Raw genomic sequence first — 18062 nt, forward strand, 5'->3', positions numbered from 1 at the left:
TCCGGCAGTGGTTCGATCCCAGCAAACACCCGGGACTTCTGCCTGAAGCGGCGGAAAAGGTGTTAAACTAGAGCGCTCGCCGGGTTTGACTCCGGTACGAGACGAGCGTTCTACGTTCTGCATCTATGCATTTGTGGACAAGCAACCGAGACACCCAGGAACGGTCGCAAGATCGGGGCCCTCTGATAATATACGTGATCATGAAAGAAAGCGTGTTGCCTCTGTTGCGAGTCTGCGTGCACCCGATGAATAAATGAGGTCGGAAGTGCCTATGACCCTGGATCTGATGCCTGGAGAGTCGAGAGGGTACTGGAAGTATTACGTACCCGGAAAACACTTCAAGCAAGCCAAGGTCAGCAGCAGGATCAACAATACCAAGGCCGTAGTCATGCTTGACTCTGGATCCGAGGTGTCGATTATCGACACCACCTTTGCTCGTGAGGTAGGATGTTATGTACATACAAGTCAGCGTCAAGAGTGTCTCGGCATAGGAGAGAAGCTGTACGTGGCGACTGGGAGAACAAGGATTAAGCTCACGTTAGTCGGAAACCTGGTGTACTATTACGACGTGTGGGTGGGCGACGATCTGCCACCAGACTATCAAGCAATCCAGGGCATGGATTTCATGGTACCAGCCGGGATCCGCCTAGATCTCGGAGACGGATCGATGTGCCTACCGGACGAGATCCGGATCCAGCTACATGGACGGCGACAGATCTTCAGTGACCGGGCGCGGGCGATGACGATTGGTCAATGGGTGTCGTTAGCAGCGGGCGAGACGGTCGAGCTACCGCAACGCATACAACTCGCTGACTCCGAACAACTATGGCTCACAAGAGGCAAGTAGTGGGTACGTACGTTGGCCGCTGGACTGGGGAAGACGCGATACTTGCAGATCACCAACATTGGAGAAACGCCGGTCTGCCTACAACACCACGATCAGGTGGGCATGTGGTTAACTGGGGATCACGATCCTCGCAAACCGGGTTTCGTGTCCGTCGGGTCGAGAAGGTATACCGAGTGGCAGAACCTGGCGTATAGCGCCACGACTGACAGGCGGCCCGATCCAGCCCCAGAATCACCAGAGACGGCGGTCCCTAAGTCTGTGTACCTGACGCCCAAAGCGATAATGAGTCGGCCGGAAAAGATTGCTGGTGGCCGACTGATCGCCACGCGTGTGTCTGCGCCGCAGTTGGAACAGAGCCCAGCCGACTCGGATCAGGCGCTAGGGGCGGAAGCGGAGACAAGGATAACCGAAACGGGAAACAGGTAGGAAGAAAAGGCCCCTGAGGTAGCCGGGACACAGGATACGCTAGGCCCCCAAGGCCAGGAGATCCTAAGGTCAGCTGAGCAGAGACAAGAGGCGTCGCCGAAGAAATCAGGGACCGCGCCCGCGGACGTGGATCGGGAGGATGGGTCGACCGCGACTCACCTTGAAGATGCGGAGCTCATCCCCATGGCCGCGAGATGTGCAGAAGAACAACCAGCCTCTATCCAAGTCGGCGGATCCCTACTACCGTCTTGCCATCAGCCAGAGCCAATAGACAAAAAGGCGCAGGTACACATGGCGACGCGGCGGAAGACCCGGAGGCTCATGCCGAAGAAGATGCCCCCGCCGAGGCGCCGGCGGAGCAGCAGGGAACGACCCAAGGATCAAGCGACAACTCGAAGACGGAGCCAGCGGATGCGGAGATTGAAAGTCAGACTCCCCAGAGGAGACGTACGAGCGCAGGGCGAGTGCTTTGTACGCAGAGGACTACGAGGGAAAGCTGGCGGTGCTGCCCGAAGTGACGGTCACTACGGCAGAGGTCAAGGTGGAAGATCTGCATGTAGGCGACGCTGAAGCGAACTCCCCAGAAGAGATCCAAAACCTCATCGATGAGATCTGGGCGTACAAGCATCTCCTCATCGACAAAGGGAACGCTCTACCTCCGGCCGCCGTCGGCGCAGTCTGCGATATCGACGTTGGAGATGCGAAGCCGGTCACACAGCGTGTGCGCAAGGTCGCCCCGCAATATCGGGAAAAGCTCGCGGATCTGCTCAAGGGGCTGCTCTCGGCCAAGATTCTCAGCCCCTTTACGTCTCCATGGGCATCCCCTATTGTGGTCATCATCAAGAAGAACGGAGTAGATATTCGCCTCTGCATCGACTATCGGTTGGTGAACATCCTAACGAGGTTGATGATCTACCCCATGCCTCTGATCGACGACCTGTTGGAGGATCTCGACGCGACGCTGTGGTACTGCTCGTTAGATATGGCGAGCGGGTTTTGGGTGGTGTCGATGACTGAGCGTGCGCGGGCAATTTCAGCCTTCATCACCCCGTCTGGCCTTTACGAGTGGAACAGGATGCCATTCGGATTGAAGAACGCGCCCCAGATCTACCAAAGATTGATCGACAACGCATTGTATGGTTTCCTCCGGATCCCGCCAGCTTCGAAAGGAGAAGATCTCGTCGATCTCTTCAGAGAGGGCGAGCCTAATGATGGGGGAGAGCCGTCTGCGCTGGTACATTGATGACATCTTGGTGACAGCTACGTCGTGGGATCACCTGTGTGAACGAGTGCGGAAACGGCTGGAAGCGTGCAACGAGTGGAACCTACCGATCAGTGTAGCCAAGAGTTTTTGGGGCCTCAAGAAGGTGGATTACCTCGGTCACCGAGTGTCCGCTGGGGGCCTGGAGGCACAACCGAAGGATCTGCAAGCTCTAACCGATCTGCCGTTCCCGAAGTCCCTCCGAGCAACGCAGTCGTTCCTTGGAAGCTTGAATTACTACGGCCGCTTCATCGAGAACCTGGCTGTATATGCGGCGATACTGTACGAGCTACGAGAGGTCGACTTCGCAGAGCTGAGGCAGCGGTCAACGGAGGAGCAACCCAACAACGACGATGTTAAGAAGGAGGATCGTAGTACGAAGTGAAGCAGAGCCGAGACAGCCTTCGCCGCACTGAAGGGCAAGATAGCGGCCACGTCGATCCTGCGCCATTTCGATGCGGAAAGGGAGCCGGTAGTGATCGTCTATGCAAGCGAGTGGGCGATCGCCGCGTCACTTATGCAAGAACACGACGGCGTATACATGCCGGTGATGTTCGTCAGCCGGACATTGAAGCAGAACGAGCTGAAGTATGGCATCGCGGAGAAGGAAGTATTGACGATCCTAAGGATGTTGGATCTCGGCTATTCGATGCTGGTGGGAAGACGGATCCGGGTGTTAACTCGCCACTCCACGCTGGCCTGGTTGTTCAGGTCGACGGGGCTGCAAGGCAGCCTGAGCCAATGGGCTACGTTGTTGTCGACATGGATGATCGAAATTGAGCGATGCGCCAAGGGCGAGGACGAGATCCTAGGGGCGCTAGCAGCTTGCATCACCCCTAGAGAGAAGATGGATGAGGCACTAGCAGCAATCGCCCCCAGGAAGGAACCACGGAAGGTGATATCCATGCCAGTCCCTACAGTGGAGCTTGAGGAAGAGTTATGGGTGGCAAGTTTCGATGGATCCGCCAGAGTGAAAAGGGGTGGGGGAGCCTTCAGTGCGATCGTGTGAAAGTTGCCCGAGTGGACGGTAGTCGCCGCAGCATCGAGATATGCGGCCGACATGACCGTGAATGAGGCGGAATATCATGGACTGCTACTCTGCTTCAAATTGCTACAAGGGCTAGAGCTGCGACGTCTGATAGTATGCGGTGACTCCAACCTGGTGATCCGTCAGATGCGTGGGGAGATTGACTGCAAAGCGCCGAGTCTCATGCTTTCGAGGCAGAAGGCACTAGAATGTCTGCGCAAGTGGCCGACCCACGACCTGTTACACGTGAAGAGAGCATGGAACGCGAGTGCGGACAGTTTGGCCGGCGCCGCTCTACAACGGGAAGAAGGGAGAACTGTGGAGACAGACGCGGAAGCGGAAGACTTGATCACGCTGAACCGACTGGAGGAAGTGCTGATGCCGGCTACAGCGGGTGACGTGGTCCAAGTTGATGCTATGCACACTCGATCCAGTGCCGGAAGGAATGCGAAGGCGAAGGTGTTGGAAGAGGAAGTGGTGCAACAGTTACGTGTAGAACGGATCCGCCAGGCCCAGGAAGAAGAGGCATGGATCCAGCAGCTGAAGCAATACTTACAAGGGAATGTACAGGCAATGTCGCAGGCGGAGGCAAAGGCTTGCAGCCTGTTAGCGGCAGACTTCGAAACGGATACCCAAGGGCTGCTGTACTATTGCGCGCCGTCGGCAAGAACAGAGGCGGACCGGGACGGCCTGCTTCGACTAGTCGTGCCGGAATCTCTACAACCTGACCTACTCCACCACTACCATGTGAGCCTGGAAGGGGAGCACCAAGGGATCAGTCGGACCTATCAACGGATCAAACCTCACTTCTTCTGGAGGGGGATGTTTAGGTCGGTGCAGCAGTTTGTCGGTGAATGTGTCGACTGCGAGACAGGCAAGGGGCGACCGACGATCCGAGGAAGGTCCCCAGGGAACATCCGAGCGACGTATCCGTTCCAGGTGATCGCGATGGATCATACCCCGTCGCTCCCGAAGTCAAAGAAGGGCAACACCGAACTACTCATCTGGGTGGATCTGTTCACAGGCTATGTGGTGGCGAAGGCCAGTGGATCGCGTACTGCGCAGACGATTGCTGAGTCTTACAAGGAGTGTGTTTTCCGCCGCTTCGGTGCGAGCGAGGTGATCCGTCACGATCGTGAGCCCGGGTTTATGTCGGATTTCTTTCGCGCCTTCAACCGCATCTTAGGTCAGCGCCAGCGGGCCACTATGGCCTACCGGCCACAATCAAATGGAACCGCGGAGCGAATGGTGCAGACTATCACGAGGGCTATCAAGATGTATGTCCAAGATGAAGATCAGCGCGACGGGGATGAGTACGCGGAACGGCTAATGTTCGCACTGAACACGGCTCATGACCGGATCAGGGGCGATACGCCTTTTTATCTAGCGCATGGTTGGGATCCTACGACTACTTTGGAAGCAACGTTGCCCGTAGGCAGCACCAAGAGACGAGACTCGAATCCCCGCCGCTGGCGGTACAGGATCCAGAAGTTCTACCAACTTGCCAGGCAAGAGGTGAACGAGAAGTTGAAGAAGGCAATCGCTGAAAGGGCGGAAGCGCGAAACGAGCAGGCTACACCCCACCATATTAAAGCTGGATCACGCGTATCGCTCTATCTGGATGGAGTGAAGGAGGGCTATGCCAAGAAGCTCGCGCACATGTGGCACGGGCCTTTCCGAGTGCTAGAGATGGTGAACGAGTATACGGTGCGGTTGGAAACTGCAGGGACTGAGTACCACCTCTTTCCGGTGGTACATATTGCCAAACGGAAGCTGATGAGAGAGTTTCCCGAACGCCCGCGGATCCAGTTAACTGTTGACGAGGCCGATCGAGTAGACTTCGATGAAGCCCTGCTGCCAGAAGACAGCTGGGATCGAGAGCTGGGAGAAGACGAGTTTGAAGTGGAGCAGATCTTGGACGTGAGGACTGGACGAAAGACGCGCTATGGACGTACGTTGCGCGAATTTCAGATCAGGTGGAAAGGATACGAAGAGCTCTCGTGGGTGGATGAGGCGGACTTGAACTGCGGCGCGCTGATCCACGACTTTCTGACCGCCCATGCGAAACGGAATCGATTCCAAGCCATGTAGTCACACGAGGAAGAGTGACGGAGGCAGCCACGCAGGTGGGCTGGGCACCGACGTGAAGATCAAAGTGAAGGATCTGCAGGACGGCTGCAGCATCAAGGAGGAAGGGCGCTCTCAGACGGGCAGGCCGTCATGAGATAAAACTAGCGGAGAAAGATGGGCAGGGAGGCTGCATTTCTGTGGAAGACTTGGGGTACATGTATATGTGATGAACAAGTGAACGGAATGACGACTGATGAAATGGATCTGGATTGTGGACGAAAAGATGAGGAGGACTGCGAGTGATGAAACTGAAGTTGAATTAAGACATGCAGTCAAAACGACTAGCCACCTTACACCGCTACCAAACACGCTTGAACTAGACGCCAGAGGGAGAAGTCCCGCGGAATCGCTGCACCACCACTAGGCACGAGAGAATTTTAGGCGAAGGCGGTCAATGCGGAGTGCAGGGTGCGAGCCGGCAGAGGTGCGGAAGTGGTTACGCCATGGGTCAGCGCGGTCGCAGTCGGCCAGAGCGTCCACCAGATCTGCGGGTGCCGCACGCCCCGCTGCAATGGCCTCTCCACCAGTGAACCACGTGGTGTCCTCACTCTGCTGGGGGAAGCGGGCGAACATGGGATCCAGCCAAAGATCCAGATCGCAACAACCGGTACGCCGAGCCTTCTCGAAGCCCTGCTCCTGCCGATCCCGGTACTTCTCCCGGACATGAGAGCTGCGGTTCTTGCGGCTCGTGTAAAACGAGGCAAACCAGGGATCGGACCTCTTCAACGCCTTCGGGATGGGGAAAGGATGGGTGGACTCCCAGATCGCCTGCAAGCAGTCGCTCTCGAAGTCCATGTAACCATCCACGATACTCAGCAGCTGAGGCGAAACATCCAAATCGAAGGTGTGAGGGGCGGGCCTGGTGGACAATGCCTGCCGAGGCTCTTCGGCATACAAGCCTTCCACATTGACGCGCGAGATCAACTCGGGTGTATACAGCGCTCGATCCAGAGTGCCACCCCGCCCAACGCGCTCAGGAAACATCCAGCCCACGCTCAGCACTTGATAGTCGATCACCACACGGGGCGTGGCGGTGTCATGGTTAACACGGCGATCCGAGACGGCTCCCAAGGGTCGACCTCCTCTGTAGAAACCGCACGTTGCTGCCGGAGACCAGGCACAAAGGATCCGAGTGGCCCGAAAGGAATAAGCATATCACCAACAACCCCAGCGTGTGCGGCCCCATCAGTCGTAGCAGATCCCACCGTGAGCTGGCCCCCAGTCCCAGGACCCTCACCGCGCAGCGCTGCAGATAAGGATACTCCTGTGGAGGAATCGTCGAGATCCACTGTGCTGGTATCTTCATCAATGCCGCCTGAAAGTTCCACGGCGTCTGCATTCTCCACGACGATCGGAGCGGCCGCAGAACCCTCAGAAGCCGAGGAAACACCGGATCTGGCCAAACTCTTAGAGTCGCGACGGCGGAAGTCGGAGCGGAAACGAGCCTGGGCTACGCGCAGCCCGTCGTCGTCAGACTCGTCGGAGTCAGAGTATTGGGCTCGGTGCCCGTGTTGGAGCAGGCGTAATCATCATCCACCTCGTCACCAGCCGGATCCACGGCTGAAACAATGTTAGACAAGGTGGCCCCCGCAGGCGTCACCTCGATCACATGGTAGAAGCGGCGGGGAGCCGACCCGCCAGCGACGACACACGACGAACACGCTTCGCGGCCGGAGCGGCCACGAGACCAGGCTCGATGGCGGGCAGACGGGCTCGCTTGGAGGAAGAAGGAACGCAGGCGGTTGGAGACGGAACACTCGGGACTTGGACCCCAGCGACGCGAGGAGGTACCAACACGGCCAAAGCCGCCACCTGCGCGATACGCTCCAGCGCGGAGGTGTGATCCTCCGACAAGGTATGGTAGATCTCCCCCAGGTCACCATGTTCGGCTTCCAGAGAGCCGAAGTCCACCTCCAGGCCGTCGAAGTCGCGGCAAGGTGGCCGTACGCTTGCTGGATGTCGGCGATCTGCACAAGCAGCTCCCTGCAGCCACGCACACAGGAAGCGTGAGCGGGATCGGCCGGATCTGGGGCGGAAGAAGTAGTGGCAGGCGGAGGAGTCGACGCAGGGGGCCGGGCAGGGGTAAGCGCCTCGCGCGAGGCCCTCAGCTCGCCCTGGAGGACCTGTTTCTCTGCCTGCAGACTGTTCGGAGCGGCTATGCTCACACGCAACTCCTCACGAAGAGCGTCCCTCTCGCTGCGGAGGTGTGCGAAGGTGTCGATCCGCGCGTTGGCCTGTGTGAGCCGCTCCTGGGACCGACGGAAATTGGTGGCGACGGTCTGGTACTCGCGAGCATGCTGATCCCGCTCGCGCCGAAGCTGGTCCAACTGCCCCTCTACGTCGTGGACCCGCTCCAGCGTAGCCGCATTCTGGCGATGTGACTCCTGGACCGCAGCTTGCTGGCGGTCCGCCGCGGCATTGGCCCGTTCCACAGCTCCGTTCGCACGCTCAGCACGGCGGTTGGCGTCGTCGAAGTCTTGCTGTAGCCGGTCACGATGGGCAGAGATGCGATCAAGCAAACCCTCCAGCTCGCGGATCCGCTCGCCGCGGACGTGAATCTCGAGATGGAGTCCGTGGACGGCCGAATCCCCACCCGAAATCGTGCGTAGGTCCTCCCGAAGCTGCTGGTTGGACTCCTCCACTCTCTGGGCATGCGTCAACAGATCCCCGAGACGAGACTTGAGTGCGTCGCACTGGGAACGGGATTCGGCGAGATCGGCGACGGTTGAAGCTTGGGCAGCTTGAGCGGAGCGAATTGGGTTGTGGTGATCAGCAGCGTGGCGCGCAAGATCCGCGTTCTCGCGACGAACTTCACTCAGGTCTCGAGCGATCTGGAGGACGGATCGATCCAACTCGCCATCCATCAAGCGGCCCTCAATCCGTCGCTCTAGCTGAGCAGCGTAATGTTGAAGGCGGTCGTAAGCTTCGGTTGACGTCTCTCGGAGCAGCTCATGCTCGATCCGGAGAACCTTAACTGGTGCAGCTGGTCCTTCATGCGATCCACCGAAGCAATGGCATCGGCAGCCCGGAAGTTCGCGTCGTCTAACTTGGCTTGGCTGGCGTTGTACTTGCGTTGGACGAAGGTCACGAAGCGGTCTGCGACCTCTCGCATGGCGGTGGGTGCGGCGTGAAGCTGTCCGTTGTGCTGGCGGGCAAGGGTATACGCGTGGCGCAGCTCGTCAAAGGCCTCCAGCACCGTGTAATAGTGGTTGGATACGGCTAATAACGCAGCCGGCGTGACCTCAGTCGGGTCGAGCGACAGCGCGAGAGGCGTGACGGACAACATGGGGTCAGAAGGCGCGGAGTCGCAGATAACACATGGGGGCGGGGGGTCCGAAGAGCGACCGTATCCGACGGTGACAGCCACACGTGTCCCCGGTGCAGGAGGGTCTGCCTCATACGGGGCTTCGGGCACGTCAGGACATCCAGTCGCAGGACGGCAGTGGCGTGTCTGAGCCATGGTGAAGAAGAATGGTGGCAGAAAGCGGTTGTGCCAGAACTGCGGGAAATCTTCAATTAATGATGCGGATCAAAGGTGGCACGAGGTGATGCCGTTGTGCAGCAGCGACCTCGTCCCAGGGGCGAATGTGGTGAGAAGATCCGCTCAAGAAGGGTCTTGATGGGACTGGATCCGCCAGTTGACTGGGTAGTGGGATCCGGCAGTTGGTGACGATGCACAGTCCCTCTGATGACGCCATGGTTGCGGGATGGAGGCACGGTTGCGGGATCAGGACAGTTGAAGTTGGATCAGGTGCGAGTGGTGTGGTGCATACGGATCCGGTCATCTATATTAGGATCCCCTAGATTAGGTGCGGATCCGTACCAGCTTATTGATACAGTGGTTATGTTGGGATAATTAGGCAGGAGGGAGAGCCAGTCATGGATAGGATCCAAGTCGGATGGGAAGGCTGGGTATTGGCTAACATAAATCAGAGTTGAATTTGCTTGGGAACCACACACTTGGCCCTTAGTATTGGGATTAGTATTGGTCCATACTTTAATTAAGTGATTTGCCCACCGCACACGTGGCAGACTGCTGGATAGATTAGTCAGCAGCTCGCGCCCTTCGGCCCTCGCCCCCCAGCTCCCCCGCTAATCGTAGGCGGCAAGCGACGTAAAGGAAAAGGATACAACACCCCCAACAAGGCAGCAACTCCGGATCCGGTATATTACTTATCGGATCCACAAGATCTACGGCCAAGACCAAGGATCAACCTACCCAGACCCGCGCGAAGGAACCCCCACTGCGGATCTACCCCAACATCTCCCCAAGTCCCCGCCAGGGACATTCAAGTTCACCCGCTGCGCATCTTGTGTCAACGAGAGAGCAGAACCAACCCGCCGACGGGTACACAAGGTGAGCCACTCAGCAACCTACGGTTATCGGAGTACCCCCTCCGTTAGTTGGTGTCTGGGCGCAGTGTGTGAGTGTGGGATCCCTGCCAATTCCACCGGATCCACTCCACCACACATTGGATGGCAGCTCGAATTCCAGAAGCAAAAGCCTTATTGATAGACTTGTCGGCACCCTTCGGTTGGTCCGGCTCGCCTCCTTTCTACAGTGCCTTTGGTCGCGCAATCACTTGGCTCGTACAGCAGAATTCGCCACATACAGTGTCGGCCAGTGAAGACAACGAAGCGTTCTGGGGATTTGAGTGGGTCGACGATCACCTTCTCATCGAAGTTGATACGGAGGACCGGTTATAGTTAGCAGAAGCAACCCTTCGACACGCAATGCTGGCCATTCTTGGCCCTCGTGCAATCAACGAAGAATTTTTTTCACAGTGGGAAACACGGCTTAATGCACTTGGCCTAACGTCGGATACTGCCAACCGCACCGTGTCGATGCCCGTTGACAAGATTGCCAAGGCGCTGGGTCGCGTGCGCAAACTGAAGCAATCAAAAACAGTGACGAAATCTGACTTCCTAAAACTTCTCGGGAGTTTACGCCACGTTTGTAGTTGTCGTCGGACTTCCCGGCCATTCTACCAGCACCTGCAGTCTTTGTGCAATCGAGCTCCCCGGCATGGCGCAGTAAAACTTTCAGCAGGAGCAAAATCCGATCTCGACTGGTTGAGCGCATACTGAGTGTCGGGCATCTACAAGAATTACCACTGTCAATTTTCGGCAGCCGTGAACCGACAGCTCAGCTGCATCTGTATATGGACGCCTGCGGCTGCAGGTCCGGGAAGAGGCCGTCGCCCTCGCTGAGCTCCGACATGGGCCTTGCCGTGCTAAACCCGTCGGCCAATGAATTTATCCAAATTGCTTTCGACTCCGAAGAAACAAAGTGGATCATGGCGGATTCAAAATCAAACACGTTTTCGATAAATGTTAGAGAGCACATGTGCATCGCACTCGCACTCTGGATCTGGGGGTCAACATGGACGTCGTTGGATCCAGATCGCACCGTAGTCGTGAAATGCTGGAGTGACAACCGAGCCGCGGTGGCATGGAGCAACTCGCTTGCGAGCACCAACGAGCTTAGCCAGGAAGTCAATCGCGCGATAGGTCTCGCCGAAGTATTATTCAACGTTCGAGTAATTGCATCGCATCTACCAGGATCGACGAACATCGCCGCGGACGCGGCATCTCGGGCATGGGTTTCTCCCTTTTCGGAAATTTGGACTAATTTTTCTTCATCATGGAAACAGGTTCCAGTGCCCAAGGCCTTGAGGAAGCTCTATCAAACCTTCTCCAAGACCTTCAATCCCAATCACTGGCCCAGTCGTCCCGCGTTAAGTACGCAACAACTTGGCATCAATGGCAGGAGTGGTGCAACATGCTCGGGTTCTCCATTTGGTTGCTACCTCAAACAGAGTTGCACTCGTATCAACTTGTACTCTTCGGCGTGCACTGCTGGAAATTCGGGTGGAATTACGAGAACAAAGGAAACGCTACCTCTACCGTCGTCTCCAAAATCAGCCACATTTCGTGGCATCATCGTCGCGTGCTCGGGTACTCAGTTGGGCTCTCGGACAGACACAAACTCGCGCTCAACGGAATGCGCCGCCAGGACGCCAAATCATCAAGAAAGTCTCCGGTCACAGTCGCTCTATTACGAATCATGCACAAGTCCCTTGACTTCAGCCAACCCCGCCACCGCGTTATCGGGGGGGGCTGTGGTCTTGGGGGTTTTCCTTCTACTCCGCCGTTCCGAATATCTAGCTGTCGGGAAAAAGGTTTACGAGTTCATCCTGACTCGCGCAGACATCTCGTTCACCGACAAGAATGGCCTGTAGCACATTTGACAAGATCACGGAAGTTGCTGTTAGATTTCGGGGTGGGAAGAACGACCAATACAAGCAAGGCACCACCCGGTCAATAGGACGCTCGGGATCCAACTGGCTCTGCCCCGTTCACGCTACATGGTTCTTGGCTGAACATCACCGTGAACTTCGGCTACCAGCCACAGAACCGCTCTGCACAATCACTTCGGGCTCAATTGTACAAGTCCGTGACATTTCGCAGCTAATCAAGGCAGCAGCCGTCGCCGCTGATGAACCGCCTCAGCACTTCGGCACTCACTCCTTACGCAGTGGTGGGGCATCGGCACTGTTCGCAGCTGGTGTCGACAGCATAGCCGTGAAGCAATTTGGGCGGTGGAGATCGGACGCGTTTGAGCGATACATTCGCTTGAATAATCATCAGACATCAACTATGGCGCGGGCAATACTCAATCCGATGTTAGCAGCGGCAAACTACAATGGACAACCTCCTCAAACCAGAGGCGCAGCTGCTAAATACATCTCGTTGAGGTGCTGCCGCTGTGCAGCACTCCCCCAGTAGCCCACGACAGAAATGGTGTGCTTTCCGCTGGAGTGCGGAAGAGAAGTTTTCTGGAATGGTGCTACTGACTACGTGCGATTGAGCACCTTCAAATACCCGAGGAGTTTCAAGTGACCAAGCTAGAGTAGGCACTAGATAGATAAGACCGGTGGGGGCGGCCATTCGCGAATTTGCGCTCAAGCCGACCAGTTCAAACCCGCCACGCCACTCCCAGGGCAACCTCCTCAAACCAGAGGCGCTGCTGCTAATACATCTCGTTGAGGTGCTGCCGCTGTGCAGCACTCCCCCAGTAGCCCACGACAGAAAAACTGAGATGGTGAACACGTTACTCCATTTTCGAAATTGCGATCCGGTGACTATTCAATGGACTCGAAAACTAGCGACGATGAAGCATGAGGCGGATACTGCCCCAATGCCTCGTGTGAAACGGGGCTCCCGAATCATCAGCAGTGCATCGGCGTCGGCAAACGCAGAAGTTGTGCCACCACTCGCTGGCAAGAAACCACGGCTGAGGTAAGGAAAGAAATCGAGGCGGAGAGGGATGGAGTATGAGTGCCACAGCCTGCCGTAAATGGCTCAGCAGTAGAACCCGGCGCGAAAGATTGACTTTTGAGTTCGCATCTTCCGGTAAATGTTAATTGTGGTACTAAGACTGGGCTATAACGACACACAATGTGCTGGCGTCAAAGGTAACCGACTTGGCGAGCTCGCTATGATGACTCAGTCAAGGCAAAAACGCTGGAAAAGAAAGAAAACCGGCAAAAAAATCTGCATGTATCAACATCAAACGGGTATTGCTGTTTGCAGATATTTTGGCCAACGCATGCTTATTATCTCGTCAATAATCTCGATTTTAATCCAGCCAGCTCTTAATTAAAATCTAGGTCTGATTTATATACATCGCCAGTACTGGTCTAACATGCAAGCTTGGGGCTCTGTTTTCCCGACCAAAACGCTTTTCTGCGGCTTGGAAACGCAGAAATGCCATTCTAGACGGGCCAAACCGAAGTTCTGGGCCTAAAAGCGGCCTTCACCAAAGCACAAAGCTAAAACAGCCCTCGCCTATCTCGTGTCCACTCATAGTAAGAGACAGGCGTGGTCTATTTTAGAGGTCTATTTTAGAGGACAAAGTATTTGCAAGCGGCAATAACAGTTAATACTGGTTTGCGGGCTTTGGCTCGCGGTGTTCGCAGTTCGGTCTTTTTTTTACTGTATTCCAAAACCTGCACAGTAGAAAACTTTATTTACTACTATGTAGTAGCGCTATGTTTGCCGCAGATGAGCGTTGCATGAAGACGTTCTTGAATTTTAGCGCTTGCTCTTATTTTTGAACTGTGAAATATCATGCGTCAATTTGCTGGATGGCTTGCACTGCTCGATCTGCCGTGGCGGATCTACGTGAACTCACACTATTGGGCTGCTACCGCGGGAGTCCCCGTATGAGGCGCTGCAGCAGTGCGCGGCGACGGGCGTAGTCAGCCGTCATAACCGCAAATTTCATTTCATTGCATGAACTCATACTAGCGTTACTGCTATTCATGGTACATACTGCACAGCTTCAAGCTGCCAGACTGAGCTTCGGTTCATGTTGAATGTATAATGTGTTTATTTTCTGGGGTTATTCGGGCTATATGTCCAATTTTGACGCCTGCAACTTGATTTTGTAGAATTGCTACACTGATTTTAATGCCGTTTAGGTCTCCTCACTTCAAAGTCGACTCTCAACAAACAGTCTGCACCCAACACCATTAATCAATAGCGATAATTTTGTTTTACTCAACGACGGTTTATAGTTGCTGCTGCTGTGGCGTCCGACATGTACATACAGATATCGTATCTTAGAAATGACAGCCACATGCCTAAACTAACTTAGCCGATACGACGGCGACCTACCTATTGCTCGCTTGCTGGCCCGATACGGTCGATTCCTCACAAATTGCATTGATTGACTCATCACCCCTCTTTATTATTGCTGCTGCCTGGTTAGCTTGTCGCCGAAAGCGCTTTGAGCTGTAATGAATCGGAGTTTGCGCTGTACTACAATTGCTGTACAACTGTCATTGCTGTTGTTTCAAATAGCTCTTTAACCGATAATGCAACATAATACCTTATATTGCATTATCTCAAACATCCGCAGGGGCGCAAACGACAGTTCTCACGAACTGCGGATAATGGGTCACAACATGATTATGGATTGTGTAAGGCAGCAATAATACCCCGTTTTGGACAAAAAACACTCTGCCCAGCAGCTCTTCATCAATGAGTTTAAGTGGCTAAACGCGGTCGGTGCTGCTGTCAGTGGGAGTTTTGGTCACGAGAAGGTTGTTGGTGTTCTACTACGAAACTGCTAGGTAAAAAAAGTATCTTTCAATTGGCCAAAGCGACGGCAGGGTACATTCCGTTTTGCTAGGCTACAACGACGACGAGGTTAGCTTATTCGAGGTCATGGAAGAATAGATCAACTTTGACAGGTTCCAGACAGCTAAGTACAAATGGTTCGTAAACGGAAAGCGTAATGATCAGGATGTGTTACCGCAATTACTGAAGCGAGCTCACCACAGCTATTCTTTGTGCTACTGAATGAAGCGGCTAGTTGATTTTTTGCATCACCTTTTTATCATTGTTAATATGTTCACAAATATAGTTTATCCGACAATTCGCCTCCTACATGGCCGCCGCTCCAAGTACTTCGATTATTAAAACAGATCGTAAATAGTGTACAAACTTTGAGTTCAATCCTCAAAATCACCGCGAACACCTGAGCAAAACTAGTAAAGCGTTTTATAGCAGGAGTAACGTGGTGGATATTGACCGCGAAGTACTGATAATGCAGTGCGAGGCTGTCGATCCTTTAGGTAATCCGACTCCTCGTTAGTAAGTACATGTGTATCATCGAATGTCAAGTGTTTGAACGGAATGCCTCATACGTAAGGTTACGCCTGTTGCTCATGTTCATCCTCTCTTGATGAAGCCGGACTTGCTGTGCCACGATTTTCTACTGAACCCTCGTTTGTACATCTGCATTCTTGACTTGCGTGTCAACCTAGGTGCAAACGTTGCGGTGGGGATACAGCTACCTATTGCATCAGAGTCCGTTTTGCCGCAGCGACCGCACTCGGCAAATGTCCTCCACCGGGTTCTGAGGATGGCCGATGGCTGATGGATTCACTTCCACAAACCGTGGACAGTTTCGTGTGCCCCTTGAACCCATCGGGTGCGCCTTCAAGGCGCGAGCCTCGGCTCACCATTCCGCAACTGGACTGCTACGCATCTCTTCCTTCTCGCGCCAGCTTCCTTTGTCATCAGCATGGAAGTCATAGACAGCGATGTGCTTTTGGAGTCGAGCAGCGCTGATGGTCCACCGTCCCCAACCTACCGGAATAGCGAGTACACAATGGGCCAAGTACATGCGTTTGCCGACCGAATGTCCGACTCCGGCCCAGAATTCGCGACCCAGCGCCAGACCGAGCTGAAGATCAAAGCTTTGGATTTAGGTGGCGACCTACCACTAGAACGAGTAAAAAACTACAAGGGTCGGATCCGGGTACGTATCCTGCCGACTGAAATGCTGCTTTACCTGGTTCAGCTTGCATAGCTGATGTCTACCTGTAGACATGGCGTGGCCTCCTTCTCTTCTGTGCCATTGTTGGTGGCGCTGCCGCCCTCATCACGCTGTCTTCCATGAGCGAAAGCGACAGCGCTTCCACCCGACAAGTTCGCTTCGAGAACAAGGTGGAGGAGAAGCGCAGGATCAACGACGGACTCACAGACGACGAGGTCATCATCTCGGACGACGGACAAGTGGGCAACCCCAAGTCGTACCCGGACATGGGCTGCGAGCTGCCCGACTACCAGAGCAAGAACGGGCAGATTTTCGCCGTGTCCAAGAACGGCACGGAGGTGCCCGTGGGTATCAAGGGCGTCAACTGGTTCGGGATGGAGACGGCATTGGCCATCCCCTTCGGACTCTGGGAGAACACAGACAACGGCACGTCGGTCTACGAGATCGCGGCGTTCCTCGCTCGCAACAACTTCAACAGCGTGCGCCTGCCGGTCTGCATCAAGAACATCCTGATTAACACGTCCCCGGAGAAGTCCCTCATCAACGTCAACACGAACCGAGCGCTCAACATCACGTCGTACGTGTCGGCCATCCAGTCGATCGTGGAGGCGCTCGGCTACCGCCGTATCTCGGTCATGATCAGCCTGCACACGCTGGACCCCAAGAAGTCGGGCGGCGCCTGGTACAGCGAGGCGCTGAGCGTGTCCGAGGACGACTTCCTGGAGGCCGTCGACATCTTGACTAAGAACCTCTGCAGCGCCAAGTACTGGAACGTCCTGGGCCTCGACCTCAAGAACGAGCCCCACGAGAGCTCCTGGGGTGGGGACGCCCCCGATTGGCAGCAGGGAGCGACGCTGATCGGTAACCGCATGCTGGAGGGCTGCCCCAACTGGATGGCGTTCGTGGAAGGCATCGGCAGCTCGGGCACTGTCACGGTGGGGGGCAGGACGGCCATGTACTACGACTGGTGGGGTGGCGGGCTCGAGAATGCTGGGAGAGAACCCCGTCGCGCTCATGACCAGCAACAAGATGGCGTGGGCCCCGCACTACTACAACACGGGCGTGTACCCGGCCTGGTACCTCTACGCAGAAGTTGGTGAGACGACCGATGGCGGGGCGTTCTCCAGCTACGTCGAGCTGGGCGACGACGACCTGCGCGCCAACATTGAGGCGACTATGAACGTCATGTTCGGCTACTTGCTGGGTGTCGACACCAACTCCGCTATGGTCATGGGCGAGTTCGCCGGTCTGTACGCGAAGGACGCCGACCCCATGAAGACGACCAAGCGCACGACCGACTTCACCATCGAATTTCCTTCACATTCGTCATCGCAGAGGGGTCACACGTAGCTGCATTCATTATCGGTCGACCGCACTGGTGCTTGCACCATTGCTAGGGTGAGGTGCGGTGGGTCGTTGCTCGACGGAGCAGATTGGAGAATGAGCTAACTCTAAACTAACCTATGTGCAGCTGCAGCTGGCGGTTCCACGGGTCGCGCGATGGGGGCCTGATCCTGTCTTCGCCGTGCACTCTCTCCTCGTGCTGAGAAAACCGGATCTTTGGCCTTTTGCCAAAAGATACCCAGTGATGCTCAAGGCCGGTTATGCTGGAGGATACATGTGGTCGCTGAACCCCGAGAGCGCCTACCAGTACAACCCAGCTGATGTCTACGGCACGTTTACAGAGGGTTTGCTGGAGGACGACTGGCTCACGCCGAACAAGGAGTTCCTGCGGGGCATGGCCGCCTTGGACGTCATCAAGGACCTGCAGAAGTTCCCGTGCTTCCCAGAGGAGATTGAGTCGTCTTCCTCCTCATAAGTTAGTGTGAAGGTTGATTTGATGGTCGGTTCGTGGTAATTATTTAGTTTTTCACGCAAAACTATCTGTTTTCCTATTGTATATTGTGGGGATACGTTAGCAACTTGCAATTGGTCATTGAAAAGGCTCGCGAAGACGTTAATTTACAGATCAACGCGATCAGCTTATACAACTTGGGGCCACTACTACACAAACTACATC

The 18062-nt window shown here is 55.3% G+C and overlaps 4 protein-coding genes across 4 annotated transcripts; 3 read left to right on the top strand and 1 right to left on the bottom strand.

Moving 5' to 3' along the window:
* Positions 1-6051: 6051 nt before the first annotated feature.
* On the bottom strand, positions 6052-8977 carry PHYSODRAFT_301055 (hypothetical protein; the record flags this gene model as incomplete). The annotated part of the gene is made up of 6 exons (XM_009529119.1): positions 6052-6794; positions 6851-7141; positions 7168-7251; positions 7344-7536; positions 7572-8660; positions 8696-8977. 6 exons carry the CDS (start codon positions 8975-8977, stop codon positions 6052-6054), a joined length of 2682 nt encoding a protein of 893 aa, XP_009527414.1.
* Positions 8978-10853: 1876 nt separating this feature from the next.
* Positions 10854-12019, top strand: PHYSODRAFT_500984 (hypothetical protein; the record flags this gene model as incomplete). Its single annotated transcript, XM_009529120.1, has 2 exons — positions 10854-11345; positions 11369-12019. The coding sequence occupies 2 exons, from the start codon at positions 10854-10856 to the stop codon at positions 12017-12019; spliced, it is 1143 nt and encodes a 380-aa protein (XP_009527415.1).
* Positions 12020-12165: 146 nt separating this feature from the next.
* Positions 12166-12360, top strand: PHYSODRAFT_380291 (hypothetical protein; the record flags this gene model as incomplete). The annotated part of the gene is made up of 1 exon (XM_009529121.1): positions 12166-12360. A coding segment is annotated over one exon (195 nt), but the record flags the coding sequence as incomplete, so codon positions are not given.
* Positions 12361-15787: 3427 nt separating this feature from the next.
* On the top strand, positions 15788-17861 carry PHYSODRAFT_332170 (hypothetical protein; the record flags this gene model as incomplete). Its single annotated transcript, XM_009529122.1, has 4 exons — positions 15788-16024; positions 16093-16997; positions 17029-17388; positions 17621-17861. 4 exons carry the CDS (start codon positions 15788-15790, stop codon positions 17859-17861), a joined length of 1743 nt encoding a protein of 580 aa, XP_009527417.1.
* Positions 17862-18062: the final 201 nt, after the last annotated feature.

Source organism: Phytophthora sojae (assembly GCF_000149755.1).
Source record: "Phytophthora sojae unplaced genomic scaffold PHYSOscaffold_4, whole genome shotgun sequence".
Taxonomy (NCBI): Eukaryota; Oomycota; class Peronosporomycetes; order Peronosporales; family Peronosporaceae; genus Phytophthora; species Phytophthora sojae.